At 44.7% G+C, this 15,509-nt stretch overlaps 1 protein-coding gene across 1 annotated transcript; it reads left to right on the top strand.

Moving 5' to 3' along the window:
- The first annotated feature begins 1,999 nt into the window (after positions 1–1,999).
- LOC142775973 (uncharacterized) lies at positions 2,000–13,204 on the top strand. Its single transcript, XM_075878632.1, has 5 exons — positions 2,000–2,084; positions 7,150–7,307; positions 8,254–8,342; positions 9,322–9,490; positions 11,746–13,204. The coding sequence occupies exons 1-5, from the start codon at positions 2,023–2,025 to the stop codon at positions 12,147–12,149; spliced, it is 882 nt and encodes a 293-aa protein (XP_075734747.1). The 5' UTR covers positions 2,000–2,022; the 3' UTR covers positions 12,150–13,204.
- Positions 13,205–15,509: the final 2,305 nt, after the last annotated feature.

Here is a 15,509-nt window from a genome sequence, read left to right as displayed (position 1 = left end):
GGTGGTGACCCCTGGCGGAAAGCAAGCCTTGGCGGCGGGCGAGAGTTGAGCGAGTCTCTTCTGTGCGTGGCGGTTACCGCGAACGGTTGTCTCTAGCGTGGGTCCTCGGCGCGTGGTAAGCGGACTGCGCGCCGGGGGTCCCACGTGGTAAGTCAAGCGTTGACGACGCCGCCTTGGATATGTTGTGTGTTTGTCGTGTTATTGTGTTTGTCATGTTTTGGAGTGTATGGAAATTGTGTGTAAGGATGTCTTAGTGGGTTGATCACGATTGATGTAACGATTCGGCGGACGATATCGTCGTTCAAAAGCAGTTAAAATAAATGTGTGTGGTTGTTTGGTTTGTACCGACCGCGTCTGCTGTGTCCGTTCACTTCAGGAGCGCGGCGTGGCGCTCGCTCGCCACATCGAGACCCCACAACTTGAAGTTTGATCTGAGCCCAAAACACGTATTTGAGCTCAGTCGCCCTGGGTGTTACTTTTGGTGCTCTCCTCTTGTGTTTGTGGGTGACATTACGTTGAATGTCCACTCAGACAAGCGGGGACATGGGCTCAAGAGTCCATTAATTAAGCGAAGCCAGCGCCAAGAGAGTGTTGTGGACGTTGAAGTACACCTTCAATTCTAAATGGTTCTTTTACAACATACTTGAGCATACAAACAGTAGAAACTCCTACACATTTTTCTTTCTCTTTTAAGTACATAACTTTTTTTTTGTTTCTGCGAACTGAAAGATAATTTCATGGTATCCTGCACTGACTGAGAGGAAATGACCACAGGTTACTTTCAGACCTGCAGTAGCTGCTACAACATTCTTTTCAAAGACTGTAGAACAGTTCTATCCTGTAGTATCAAAACATTGCTTTGAGAGAACGAGTTCCTCTACCTCCATTCACAATCATTTCATTTTTGTATACGTTTATATGGTTCTTATCTGTCAGGACTAGAACAGTTCTTATTGTAAATGTGAAATACGCACACCATAAAATATTACGGCATATTCACGGGGTGAATGATGATGAATGGGCGAAGCTCCGGAGGGATTCATTGGTAAACTATGAATCTTCCGTGTAATTCACCCAGTCGATCATCATGTAAAGACGTGAGAAACGCTGTGTGTGTATATACACAAATCAACTTTTATTTGTTCTTAGACGATGGATGGCTTGCGATGTCCCTTCATTATGACGGCTTTATGGTCTGTGAAATGAAGGGAGAGCGGTTCCTGTATGCGCGCTCGCACATCGGGATTCTGTCTGCGAGCGCGCGCTGCTGCCGCCTTGCGCTCTCTCCGCTGTGCAGCCTTATCCATCCGGCGACTCCGAGCGCGCGCCAACAGCGAACGGATTTTATTACAACGCTCCCCCTAGCGTACGTCGCCGCACTAAATCGAACGATTGCCTTCAACCAATGACACGCGCCATATCTGACATCATTCCTATTTTATAAGATCTCGCGTCTTTCATCAACTACAAGTACCGCTTTCTAGTTTATAACATCTTGCATCTTTTCATCATCAGCTACAAGTACCACCATCTAGTAAACACTACAAGAACTAAACGAGAGGTGGCTACATACAGGAGACGGTACCGCCATCTAGTGAACACTGCAAGAACTAAACTAGAGGTGGCTACATACAGGGGACGGTACCGCCATCTAGTGAACACTGCAAGAACTAAACTAGAGGTGGCTACATACAGGCTACAGGGGACGCACAGCCCACGCCCTAAGGAGCTTCGCCCCTAAAAAACTGTCACGTGCTAATACGCGAGCTTCGTCGAAAAATCGTCATTATTTAACGGCTTGCTTCTAATGACGTCAGTGCGCCGACTGACTGCGCCGGAACTTTGCCCGGTTGGGTTGGCCACCGTAAAATTGCACAATAACGACAGAACGAAACGAAACAAGCGTGCTGCTGTTCTTTTTTGTCATTACTGCTCGCTAACGTAACGGTGGCCAATGCATATGTACTACCGTCAACTCACCAATGCGCGACTCTAATGTTTAGCGTTTTTTGCTTTAGTGAAATGGGGGACGAACAAGAGGAGAATGCCGGAGCTGCAAGGTTGGAGTCCGATGATGCCAAGATGTAAGCCTCGCTAATCCCTCTCATTTGTGTAGTGACACTCCGACTATATTAGTAACCATACCATCAACGAAAGCTGATCTCATGACTACTTCGTCGCCATGCCGTCTCCCATTTGAAGCAAGTGCTTCAAACATCTAGTTGCTATAGACAGCCTATTAGATTAGATTTGTGGGGTTTAACGTCCCAAAACCACCATATGATTATGAGAGACGCCGTAGTGGAGGGTTCCGGAAATTTTGACCACCTGGGGTTCTTTGGCGTGCACCCATTTCTGAGTACACGGGCCTAAAACATTTCCGCCTCCATCGGAAATGCAGCCGGGATTTGAGCCCGCGACCTGCGGGTCAGCAGCCGAGTACCTTAGCCACTAGACTACCGCGGCGGGGATAGACAGCCTATTACTTTTATTTGATCTTGGAGTGCGGAGCTCAACGTGAACAAGGTCATTGTGTTCGTGGATGTAAGTACTCACGGATTGAAACAGGACACTCGTAGCGCGTGGCCACTGGTGCATGTGCCGCCGCTCGTGGGTGCTCGGAACCAGGGTGTTGCATTGTGGTATAGAGTGAGGGCAAGAGCAGCTACGAAGAAGGCTTCCTCCTTCCGGTCGCTAAAGAGTTGGTATTTAGTTCCCTATGTTCACACTGCCAGCGTGCGGCTGCAATACTCGCACGTGTTTGCATGCATGCAGCCCGAATTGTGTGAACGGTGTGAACCATTTATATTGTGGCGCAAACAGATGGCGCTCTCGATCGGCGCTCTTCGACGATGGGGCACGTATAGGCTGCGCAAGTAAGAAATTTGATACCGCTAAGATGTCGCGCCTGAAATGCGCTCGTAGACATGATAAATAGCTGCACAAAAGCATATAAAGTTTGTCAACCTTTTTGTCATGACGAAAAAGACAAGCAGCAGCCACGGGCCTGTTTCCGTGCAGCATCGAAACGATGACTTGTCATTTTGTTTGTTTTGCCCCGAGCAGCCAATAGTGCGGCTATTCGGCGTGGCAAGCATTTGTAGAGCGGTTGGCCACGGAAGAACGAGCGAGCTTGTCGCATTTTTATTCGACAATATCCCACAGATTGCCCTATCAATACTAATACATGATATTATTTCCATGTTGCATCGAGGCAAGCCTGCGACTCATTTTCTTTCTTGTCGAGGCAGAAACCTCAAAGTAAACTTTCCGTGTTTTTGTGCAGATGTTTATTATGTCTACAAATGCACGCAAAGGCGTGCAGTTTCTTAAGTGAATACCGTGCCGTACTTGTACAGCATGCGTACTACATCGCCTAAGCACGCAGAACGAGAGGGTCGCCTGTTGGCGCGGCAATAAAAGTGGTGCGCAGCGGCGAGCCAGTTCCGTCGACATGCGAATGAGTCTTGCAGCGCCACCCTGGCAGTGTACACAAGATGAACTACAAGGCCGACAATTTGGCGACCGGAAGGAGTAATTCTGCCCCGTAGGTGTTCTCCCCGTCGCTCTATACCACAATGCAACACATTGGTTCCACGCGCACACACCAGAGGCGACCCATGTACCCTCGGCCACACGCTCCGAGTGTCCTGTTTCAATCCGTGAATACTGTAGATTGACTTTTGTCGATAAGCGTTCATTACTCCAATTCTTCATTTATTGTTTGTTTCTTCGTTCCAAAGGCTTAACCCGACTTTACGCTCGATTTCAGTGATTTTTCATGATTATGATTGTCATGATTAGAGACCAGAACCTCAGGCACGAAAAAGGAATGCTTTAGGCGCCTATAGTGGGCCCTAAAAACTGTCATTTTGGCATAAATATAGACACAATTTATAATTTTTTTCATAAGCGTGTCTAGGACAATTATTTGATTTCCAACAGACACAGCAGGCACATTCTGTGCTTTGGGAAAGCTAAATTTATTTTTCCCCGAAAAGAATGATCAAGAAGCATAATCGTTTGAACAGCTTTAGGTGAAAGCTGTGGTAATTTCACATTATGGGAAATGCTATGAGAACAGTGACAAACCAGCATCATCTCAAGGTTTTCAGGCTTGAATTGTGCTTGCTTTCAGTCGGTATTTGCTTTTACGCGAAAAAGAATGCTTCACGTCCACTGAACATAGTGAAGCGTACTTGTAGTCTAACAGTTTCAATGCCTTAATTGCACCCAGACTATCTGAATCAGCACCACTTAGAACTTAGAACCCTGTCAGCAAACGTCCGAAAAAAAAAAAACGAACTAAGTCGCCTTTAAGCGTTGCCACGCGATAGCGATATCCTGTTTCTGGTGCGTACTTCAACCCCTTACACGGCATACTTTTTGTTGCATGATGTTTTCGAAAAGTTTCAATTGTGAATTTCAATACAGTGTAAGCGATAAAGTTGAAAGTGGCTTATGTCAGTGAAGTTTTCGCATATGGCTGCATTTCGTGTAATGGGTGCATGCGAGTTCACAGATGCGGATAAAAATAACAAAATGAATCCGTGTGCCGGTGGAATGACCGTAAAATACAAGCGATTTTCAAAGATTCCAGAAGAAATTTAAATAAATTGGCAGTTACGTAAGCAAACTTGGGAGCTTTGCGCCTAAGCGTGCTTCAGAGTGGACGTCAAACTGAAAATATTGTTGACCTTTCCAATGTCTTCTCCCCTGCTTTCCACATGGACCGTTTCCTGATCGACAGAGTAGCGCTGCGGTCCACTGGACCATTGCCTGACAAGTACACTTTGCGGTGGCGGGAAACGCAAAAAATTTACGCTCCGTAAAGACCCGCGCATCCGCACATTCTACCCGGTAACACGGTAACGTAAAAAAGTACACGTACAAGCTAAAAGCTCCTATTGCCAACGAAACTTACGTGTATAGGCTGTAGGCGGCCGCAATAGCCTAGCTTAGCTTCGGCTGAGTAGAGTACGGTCTAGCTACTCTGTACTTCCCAAACGCAACCGCCGAGCTGCGCTACTCTCGATGGCAACGTGGATCTTCAAGGGGCAAGGGGTACAGTTAGCCTCTCCTCGCTTCGCTACAGTACACTCTAGCAACGCCGACTAAATTTCAAGGCCGAAAGGCTGCCGCAGTGACGTCAGAGGGTGGGGGCCCAGTTACGCCGCGAACGCGGCGGAAAGCCTGTGTTTCGTTCACGTTTTAGGAGAACCAACGCTCCCGCTCTCGCAGCTTCTGTGGCTTGATTGGGCCGAATAAAAGATGTGGCAAAAAAAGTCTTACTGAGCATGCTCAGTTGGGCAACTGGGCCTCCAACCTCTGACGTCACTGCGGCAGCCTTTCGGCCTTGAAATTTAGTCGGCGTTGACTCTAGCCATGCCCACGCAACACTCTCGAACCAAGCGACGGAAATTTTTTAGGGGGAGGGGGGGGGGTGCTAGCATTATAGATGCTAGCCTCGCTTGGCCTCGCGTACAAGCCCCGCTCACGTAAAGGCGCGTTTATAGTGCGACGTTACCGGAGCATCGGCAAACGTCACATGCGTCGGTGCGCATTGGCCGAGCCTAGTTATACTTTAGATGTGGCAGCGCGTCGACTTGGGATCTGTTTTCGCCGGCATGACGCAGCGTATGCGCGCCTCGACCCAACGTCGAACCACAATCGCATCTTTCTAGAAACTAAAAACACGAACGAAAAAAAAAAAAGATAGCGCGCTATGCACGCGTTCTCGTTAGTATGACCACACCAAGTGCTTCTTGTTTTCCTCTTTATGAACGGCTTATTTAAGCAAAATGTTTGCTCGACGAACGCGAAAAGGCATTTTTAGGCGCTGAAAAGCTGATATAGGCACGGACTTCAAGATAGGCCCTATAAATGTCTGATTAAAATTTTTCCCATTCCTTAGTTTGTGTTTATATGTTAAATAGGCTCAAAACGGATTCCAGGGGGAAAAAAATAAGCATTTTGCCTGAGTTCCGGTCTTTTCCCATCTCCCGTTTTTGAACGCTCCCACTGAGGGGATATGCCAGTGGCGCGTGCCTACTATTTGGAAATGGGGGGGTGGGGTGAGACCTACCTCCCCCGTCACCTGATATATATATATATATATATATATATATATATATAAGTAGTCAAGCGTAGCTTCCCACTGTGCTGAAGTCCATAGATTTATTCGTCGCCACTTCGCAAACAGCTGCCATCGCTCCAAGTTATCTTGAGCAAGGCTGATCAGGTTTATCAGAGATTAAAGTTTAAAGCTTTTTTTATTTTCTTTGGTGCTTCCAGAACGGCAAAACTACAACACTAAAATCAATTCGTAACACTCATCGGCTCACAGCAGCTTCGACAGAGCAGCGGTGATGCTATTCCTTTTCGATGGAAGAAAATTACTTTCCGGAAGCAGCAAATGCTTTGACCGGTCGATAAAAAAGTTTGCTCATCCCCATCCGTAGCTGCATCGGCCGGTCACGGCAAAATAAAAGCATGAACAAGCGATGTTATAATGCTGCGGGGTCCCTCTTCAGCGCTATAGCCTGCTCTGCAATGCTACAGCACAAGGCGGCCCGTACCGCAAAGAGCCCACTAGGAAAATTGTCAGAGCAGTAATGGCGGAAAAGTTCGACTATATTGAAATGTTCCCACGTAATTTCTCATTTCCTCTTAACAATATAACTGAGCGATTATTGTGGTGAATGGTGAAGGAAAACTTCGCCTCAATTAGTTTCTTCAGCGTGCAGCCAATATATAGTGACCACTGTCGAACGTCGGAGGCTCAGACTCCCTAATTTTTCTCAGTGGGAAATTCGCTCCCCCCTTTCCCCCCTCTGCTGATACACCTATGGGGTATACTAACAATTTGCTTCGGATGACATGAAATGTACGTACCCAATTTTTGTGCGAGCTAGCAAAGTTAAATAAGTCAAAGACTTTTGCTTTTGGTGTGCATTGTAAGAAAGTGTCTACCGGCGTTTTATGCCTATTTCGAAGTAAGTGTATCCTATAACTTTTCCTTTTACTTCTTGATGCCAAAAGCACGATAATAGATAGACATGGTAAAGACGTTACCGCGGTAAAAGTGTCGCTCTAAGTGTTTCTCTAAACGTTCAGCAAACGGGCTCACGGCTGAAGCTGGATTTGCAGGCAGAACCACAGCGAGATCGAAAAGCGACACCGGTACAAGATGAACATGTACATCAGCGAGATGGCCTCCCTGGTGCCCTTGTGCAAGGCCATGTCCCGGAAGCTGGACAAGTTGACCGTACTCCGCATGGTCGTGCAGCACATCAAGACCATACGTGGTACATGCTTGTCACGATCACTGGGGTTGACGTACAATGTTCCTTCGAATGCGTGTGCTTTACAGAAACTTAGCTGAACATTTACTGCGCTGTTAATGACTAATGATTGCACAAAAAACTATGTCATGTATTCGTTCAGCGATTGTTCGTTGTGCTGCGATGCTTCGCAGTGCTTGTTCGCATTAACAATATCAGTTCACCAACCAATCTTATTAATAGACTCATGGATCGTTTATGCCTAAGAGCATTACTAGTATTTATGGTGGGTGGTCTTATTCAGTTCGTAGACACAATTTGTCTTCAATCATGCAGGTCCTGTAAATTCGCACACGGAAGGGCACTACAAGCCCCTATGGTTGTCGGACAAGGGCGTCAAAAACGTTGGCTTACTGCTAAGTGATTGCGTAACTTCAACTTTGAAAGTTTATTCCCTTAAATAACCTTCGTGTAACTCAAGTTTGAAGTTACCCACAACGCTTATTTTCACTTACGATCAAGATAGCAATTGACTAGCAATCTCTCGTCATACTTACTGCAGCTACTCTGAGGCTGTCTTTATTGGACATTGTTTAGTGCCACGTCGCACATTCATCTGTACTCCCACACGGATAAGCTTTTGCAGCAAGAACCGCAAAAGTCTTTATCAGATATTAGCCAAGCGGCGAAACATTCACTATTTGCGAACGCTTATCGTGAAAAATCGAAGTTCATAAAACGTAACTATAGTGTGACGTGAGGGTTTCCTACAATGACTTAAACCGAACTCTTTCAGTGAGGCTTTGAGGAACATGTAATACGAACAAGTAATATGTAATGTATTGAACATATAATACTGGGGCTTTACGTTACATTGTTTTCGTGTCGCGACAGCCTGAAGAAAAAAAATGTATTTTTTTATTTCGCTTGTTTCTACAGTTCGTGACTTATAGTTTGCGTGCTATTGCAGATCCAAAAAATCCTGCCAGAGTTCGAGTGCCGCCCTTCTGGATGGCAAGCTGCCTTGGCACGACTACAAACCAGTCATCCACGTCTGAGGTGAGTTGGCATGAGGTTTGATTGTGGGGAGGCGATCACTGATACTTTCTTCATGTCTCAATTCTCCATACATTTATAGGCGTGTTTTCGTTTTAAAGCCGTCTTGTCTAAAAAAAGAAATAAAGTGAATTTTAACAGGTATCTTGCTGAACACTAAAAATGATATTCCCTTCTTCGCTTTCTGGCAACACTTTCAAGTGTGAACATATTGTCTATCGTGAAAAGCAGTCGAATGAGACTTCAGCACTGGCTTAGAGCTTATACGTCATTAACTAATTCTTTTGAACACGCCGAATAATTTTTCTCTAAACAACCAATAATCCCAGATATATGACACATACGATGAATAAACGAAGGAAAGACTGTACGTGTTGATAGAAATGTAACATACGTTTCCTGAAGTGAACTTTCCTCGTCTCCTCGGGAAAGTAATTATTGTTTTAAGCAAACTAATACAAATATGCGCAAGTAAGTCCTAATTTTAGAGAAATTGCCCAACGTGAGAGAGCAAACTGCACAAGAATCGTAAACTACGCTTGCTACAATGTCTTTTTTCTTGTCCTGTTTTCATATGCATTGTTTTTAAGTACAACATGGCAATAATAATGCGGAAAGGAGCAGCCGAGGTGAATTAATCTCCTGGAGTTTACCTTGACCTTGGCTGGAGTTGTTTGTCATTGAATCGCGTGTCTGTGAATATTGGAGTTCAAAAAACTATTTTGCTAGTCGAACAAGAAGTACTAAAAAGAGGGGGGGAGGGCAAAATATATATGCGTCGGCAGAGTTTTGGTTTCCTGAAGAAAAAAAAATGTATTTTTTTATTTCGCTTGTTTCTACACCTCCTTGACTCTAAATGTTGCCGAACTATTGCCCGTCTCCTGCGCACTGAATATCCAATTTGTTTTAACTTAAAGCCTTAAGTTCTTTCGCAAGGTCATATGATAATTATGAGAGGGCGCATTGTCATGTCTGATCTCAGGAAGCGAGAAAAGTGTTCGGTAGTCCATCACCCAGCACCGTCCTCGTCAGGCCCGGTGAACGGGATGGCGAGATGCAGACCGATTCGCCTCAGCCACCGCCTCAGTCAGGTCACGCTTCTGCGTTCTTCAGGTCCGCGTCGCCAGCCAATCAGGCCATGGCAGAGTTTGGTAAGTGCCCTGCCCACTAGATGAAAAGTTAGCTCCGTCGGTATACGTAATCTGTGAGGGAGCGTAAGAAGTATGACGCTGACGACTAACATGTAGTACTTTCTTTCCTTGATTACATGCAAACGCTTGCCACTGAGAACAAAGATAGCCTGTAGCTTTGCAAGGAATGGTCCAACCTTCACTTATAATGAAACATTAGGTGTGGGCAAACGTCGTAGAGTTATAACTGGTCTTTGTGACGAGTGGCCATAATGCATTTACGTTTTTTTTTTTCAGATCGTCGCGTATTGCGTAGGTTATTTTTTTTCTATATGCTATCTGTGCGCTGTCGAGCTGGACCATCATATCCTGTGAAACTTTCACATTTTCAAACAACTAGAGAGATAGTAGCTGCCATTTGAGTCAATCGGAGTTGGCAAGACAGCTTGACAAGACGGCGAATCAGACATGGCGGATTTTTACGTCGCTTCCAAAAGCATTGCAAGATGTTCCAGTGAACTTGTGAACAAGGCTGCTCTGTAGCTATCGAAAAATCTTTTTCTATCAAATTTCTCACACCTTTGTTCCGACTAGACAGGGCCCCATCATACCATATACTTCACTCGTGCAGAAATCCATCCGGTTTGATGACAGAGGCCTGCCAACGTTACGGTTTCCTGTTTCGCATCCAAACCAAAATCTTTTCTATAGATAAGCTTCTAGTCTATCAGTATCTAAAACATTCCTGTCAACTGTGTCGACAAAGAAAAACACCAATAAATTTGAATCTCGAAATTTATGCCGCATGATTATATTGGATTTTTGAGCCTTGACGGACAAAATGCTTCTTGAAGAACGCTTTAACTGCTTCAAAGGCCTTTGAATGCTGAGTGTGGTGAAACTTCATTGTCACAACTCTCAAAAGCAATACAATACATAGTTTGTAAAATAGTTGGGGCAAGGTAACTTGCAATTTTGTGAAAAGATGTGTCCTGGAGATTGAACAGACTATGAAAGTTTACTGCTTCGAATAATACGTTATGTAGCAGGTGGGGAGTACAACCTTATTAAGATCTTTTGGTCAGCACACCTCTATTTCATGATACGCACTGGCGAATTGCAGTCGAAAATAAGTAGCGGCTGCTCAGAAGCGAACAATGACGTTTTATTCTGCTGAAGCCTAAACCTATATTCTGCGTCTATTGAATCGCCTGCAGTGCTTAGTAAAGTGCAACCTTTTTGTCACAGGTAGAGAAGAAAATAAGAACGCACACTATTGAGTGAATATTCATTCGAAGTGTTCTCAACCTTTGGTCCGGGCTGGCCAAATTAGGTTTTTATTTATGAAGGGCAGTAGGTTAAAGACTACAAGTGCTTATAATTTTTCAGACAGCACATTTTAGGACAGCACCACATGTTCGACATTCGCATAATGGGGGGTTTTGCGCTAAGTCACAATGAAGCCAGTTTGTGATGCGGTGTTGTGATCAGTTATTAATATTAGAGAGCTACTCAAATTAGTACGCGAAGTCTGCGATGACTAGAGTTTCGGCATCGGTGAGTGCATCATGACACCAGAAAGAGAACTTGTGGCGACTTTCACAATTAAGCCATCACACTTCAGCGTTTTATTAGTGGCAAGCATTGTCACATGCCGGGAATAATTAAGCCTTGAGTGGATGTATGGTAATTGCAAGCTAAACAAACCCACCCTGGTGGTCTAATGGCTGAGACACTAGACTTAACCAATCCTGGCTGTGGCAGCCGTATTTCACATGGAGGCGAATATGATTGAGGCCCGGTGCTTAGATTTGGGTGCGCGTTAAAGAACCCCGGGTGTTCAAAATTTCTGGACCCCATCTCTACGGTGTCTCTCATAATCATATGGTAGTTTTGGGACGTTAAATCCCAAGAAGTTTTGTTAGTAGTAGTAATGGCTGAAAAATACAATGTGGAACGAAGATTATTTAGACGGCGTGTAATACCATCACCACCTACAGCTCTCATGGTGGCTACTTGTTTCGCTTCCAAGACAGAGGTGACAGTTTATTTCTCATTCCTATTGTTTTGAACGACGCGTTACTTACATCCTGGAACCCAACAAGTTTGTTAAAGGGTCACGAATGATTCTAACAACACAAGAAATATGAAATAACAAATACGTGAAACAAGTGTATCAACAAAATCTTGCTTAAATAAGACTGTGGTCCACTCGCGTATACTTGCCTCAGTAAGAGATCTTTCCTGTAGTTTTATGTTCTGCTTCTTCATCCTAGATTTAGACCTGGCGGAGAGCTTCGTCAGTCAGGGCATCCAGGCTGGCGGAAGTCAGGGTAACAGTGAAGGAAACGACGAGGTGGCAATGACGGTCATCATGAGCTTGCTGGAAGCGGACGCTGGACTTGGTGGACCGGTGGACATGCCGTGGCCGTTGCCTTGGAACACACGTTCGCACTCCTGTTTACGCTGGCATCTCGCGAACAATTTCGCGCGTCGAACAGAGAAGAATGCAGCATCGATGGACACTCATGCGAAGACATTGTATCTACAGCCTGTATTCACTCCGAATGGTGGGTGCGTTACCGCACAGAACTCTAAATCACGCTTCGGTAAAGACCGAGCACAGCAGGAAACGTTTCAAGGAACTGACGTCCATCTCTTCCAGCGCGGTTTATGGTAACCACGTGGTGTGCTTGTTGTAGAGTTCTTGTTTTATTATTTAGGTTTCCAGCGTTTTGACAGCGAGTTCTGCTTCTATACAGCGATGTCGGTTGTGCTCCACTATTTCCCTGTTCACAGATTAACGTGGAACCGTGTCATACAGCTGCTACGCAAACATCGTCAAGATAAACTCTATTCCCTGAATGCGTAAACGCACACATTTGGAATCGCAGGCCTCAGAAAAAGATTAACTAAGAAGCACTGTGACGAAGCACTGCGCTGACAGTGGTAGAGATCAATCGGACTGGAGCACGTTAAAAGCTGCTTGTACAGTATTCGTGATACAGGCAAAACGAGTGTCTGATTTACCTCGTTTCTGCGTCGTCTCCTTTGCAAAGCGTCAGCCGATGCCCATGCTGTGAGCCCTTGAAGGCACGTGACCTGATGCGGGCTTTGGCTGACACGCAGTTGGAAGTAATAGAGGTACAATTCTGCAGACGCATTATGTCATATTCGATAAGTCTAGTCGCCGAAGCCATGTTGGCGACGTGGTGTGAGCTGTGATACCACAGAATATACTGAAACACCACTCTACTTGTGGCAAAGGTAAATAAAGTTAAAACCGAGCAACAGTCCAAGTCACGTTGTGTAAGTTTCAATGGTGTGTTTGAATCAGGTTGTGTTTTAACCACGATGATCTTGAAAATAATCGTGAAGGCTTTGTTCGTGTCATGAATTCCACAAGCAAATTGAGACATGCAGCCACCTAAATTTAGCGATGATTCTGTGTTCGCCATAAGTTGTCCGTTGTGATGGTTTTGTGATAAAAGAAATAGTGCAATGATATTTCATGCTGTATATAAGAAATATTCATGGCAAGTGTGCCCGTAAATTGAAGAACCGAATATGCGAATATTTGTGTCAAGATCAAGGTCATTACTTGAGGTGGTGATGTTATTGTTCCATGACCTATTTTTCCCTGCCTTCTTCCTTTTGTTGCTTCCTCCTCCCTCCTCCTATTGTATTAAAGTTATTCGCTTTCTCCTGTTAAAAGTACACGTGTTTGAACGAATATGACATGTTTGTTGCTGTTGTCGTTTTTATTGTACCCTTGTGCCATTGGAAGGTCATTTATTTGCACGAGCTTCGCGATGAGCAATTCTGTGACAGAAAAGGAAGATGTTTATAATGAGCTTAACTTTGGGTACTCATCACACAGGTTACACATGACCCTGATTTGAAGCATTCTATTTAGCCATGGCTTGGGCATTTGAGACTTCCTTGCAAAATGTTCACGTGGAACAGTGTTCTAAGAAGATACCGAAGGGTGCTATTTTGTTAATAGGTGCAGTTATCGGTCAGCATTGTTACAGCGAGTGAGTTGTGCGGAATCCCGCGAGGTAGCGAAGACCTATGAAAGGGAAAAATGACAGCCACACATTTGTAGCATGAACTCACGAGAAAATCCACAAGGGTTTTTTGGAACAAAGATCTAGTGGAAGGAAAATTCGTGCTGGTTCCTGGACCATGATTCTTATTAGTTTGTTAAGGCGGGAGAGAAAAATAAACGAAGTAGAGAGGCAGGGAAGTTAATCAAGCTAGGACTTCGGTCATTGGGCTACCCTAGTGAACCATAAATCATAAATCTATAGCAGAAAAAATAGCTCACACAGTAAAATATCATCATCATTAAAAGGTGGTCCTATCTTCTGCCAGTGTGATAGTTAGCCCAGAGGCTGAGACACTCGACATTGCGGTGTGGTACCGTGGGTTCAAAACTGAGCGCCACCTCGAAGTATTTTTTTTTAATTTTAGACGTCTATTTATCTTTAGCGCAGTAATAAAAGGTTGAGACATACACACGTCCCTCAAGCTTTGGTCTTTAGCTCAGTGGGTGAGATACTCGCCTTAGGAGCGTGAGGTCCTAGATTCTAAACTCAACGCAGTCTACAAGTTTTAGTTCGTTTCCTAAAAGATGGTTGTATGAACAGGCACGTTTAATCATCAAGGTGGATTCTATGCTATCGAAGTATACAGAAGCTCCGCTCACCGTCACCTTTTCGAGCAGTGTAAGTAAATCAAACCATTAATCTATCTCTGTTAGTGGAGTGAGAAAAACAGTAATACAGAGCAGATAAATATTCAGATTTCCCGAGGTTACAAACAGCAGGTTGGAGGTGATTAATAAGCGTGAAATTTATTGTAAGAAACTATGTGATAGAGGCTTAAATTTAGTTCGACTTCACAGCGTGCACAGACGGACCTCCTATGCGCGTAGGAGCCTCCCAAGATGAAGCCTCTTCTGATGCGTTGGCTTTCCTGCAATGCATGTGAAAAAAAAAAAGCAGTCGAAAGATTTGGGGCTCTTATCACTCCAGATAAGTTTCAACTTTTGTCTGACGCCGCAACTTGGAACAAAGGATATACTTTGCGTTTATATGAAAGCCTCTAGAGCTGAAGCTTCCCCTAATGCGTTTGCTTTCCCACAATGCATAGCGAAAATTGGTCGAAAAAGTTGAGGCCCTTATCAGCCCTGATAATGCTAAGCTTTTGTCTGACGTCACAACTTGCAACAAAGGTTATATTGTGCGTTTATATTGAAGCCTCACAGCTGAAGCTTCCCCTGCTTTCCCGCATTGCATGTCGAGAATCGGTCGAAAAGTTGAGGCCTTTATCAGCCCTGATAAGCCTCAACTTTTGTTTGACGTCATCACATTCTTTTCAGCCATTTTCGACATCTGCGAAACGAAAACATGCAATAGTAGGTCCACCGCTTCAAGGTGTGACGTCAGACAAAAGTTGAACCTTATCATGGGTGATAAGTGCCTCAACTTTTTTGACCGCTTTGACATGCATTGCAAGAAAGCCAACGCATCAGGGGAAGCTTCAGTTGTGGAGGCTTCAATACAAATGCGCAGTATAACCTTCCTTGTAAGTTGTGACGTCAGACAAAAGTCGGGCCTTATCAGGGGTGATAAGGGCCTCAAAATTTTCGGCTGCTTTCTGACATGCATTGAGGGAAAGCCAAAGCATCAGGGAAGCTTCAGCTCGGGAGACTCTAATATAAACGTACAGTATAACCTTCATTGCACAGTGTGACGTCAGACAAAAGTTGAGCCTTATCAGAGGTGATAACGGCCTCAAATTTTTCGACCGCTTTTCGAAATGCATTGTGAAGAAGCCAACTCATTAGGGCAAGCCTCAGTTGGGCAGACTTTAATACAAACGCACAGTATAACCTTCTTTGTAAGTTGTGACGTCAGAGAAAAGTTGGGCCTTATCGGAGGTGATAAGGGCATCAACATTTTCGGCTGCTTTTTTACATGCATTGAGGGAAAGCCAACTCATCAGGGTAGCTTCAGCTCAGGGGACTCTAATA

This window comes from Rhipicephalus microplus, chromosome 2, assembly GCF_043290135.1.
Source record: "Rhipicephalus microplus isolate Deutch F79 chromosome 2, USDA_Rmic, whole genome shotgun sequence".
In the NCBI taxonomy this organism is placed as follows: Eukaryota; Metazoa; Arthropoda; class Arachnida; order Ixodida; family Ixodidae; genus Rhipicephalus; species Rhipicephalus microplus.
Note: the sequence above shows the minus strand (reverse complement) of the source record. Positions and strands in the feature narration are given on the sequence as shown.

Coding starts and splice junctions, on each gene's coding strand:
- LOC142775973 (XM_075878632.1), top strand. CDS start 2,023: ATGGGGGACGAACAAGAGGAGAATGCCGGAGCTGCAAGGTTGGAGTCC. Junction 2,085..7,149: donor GAGTCCGATGATGCCAAGAT/GTAAGCCTCGCT, acceptor CTGGATTTGCAG/GCAGAACCACAGCGAGATCG. Junction 7,308..8,253: donor GCACATCAAGACCATACGTG/GTACATGCTTGT, acceptor GTGCTATTGCAG/ATCCAAAAAATCCTGCCAGA.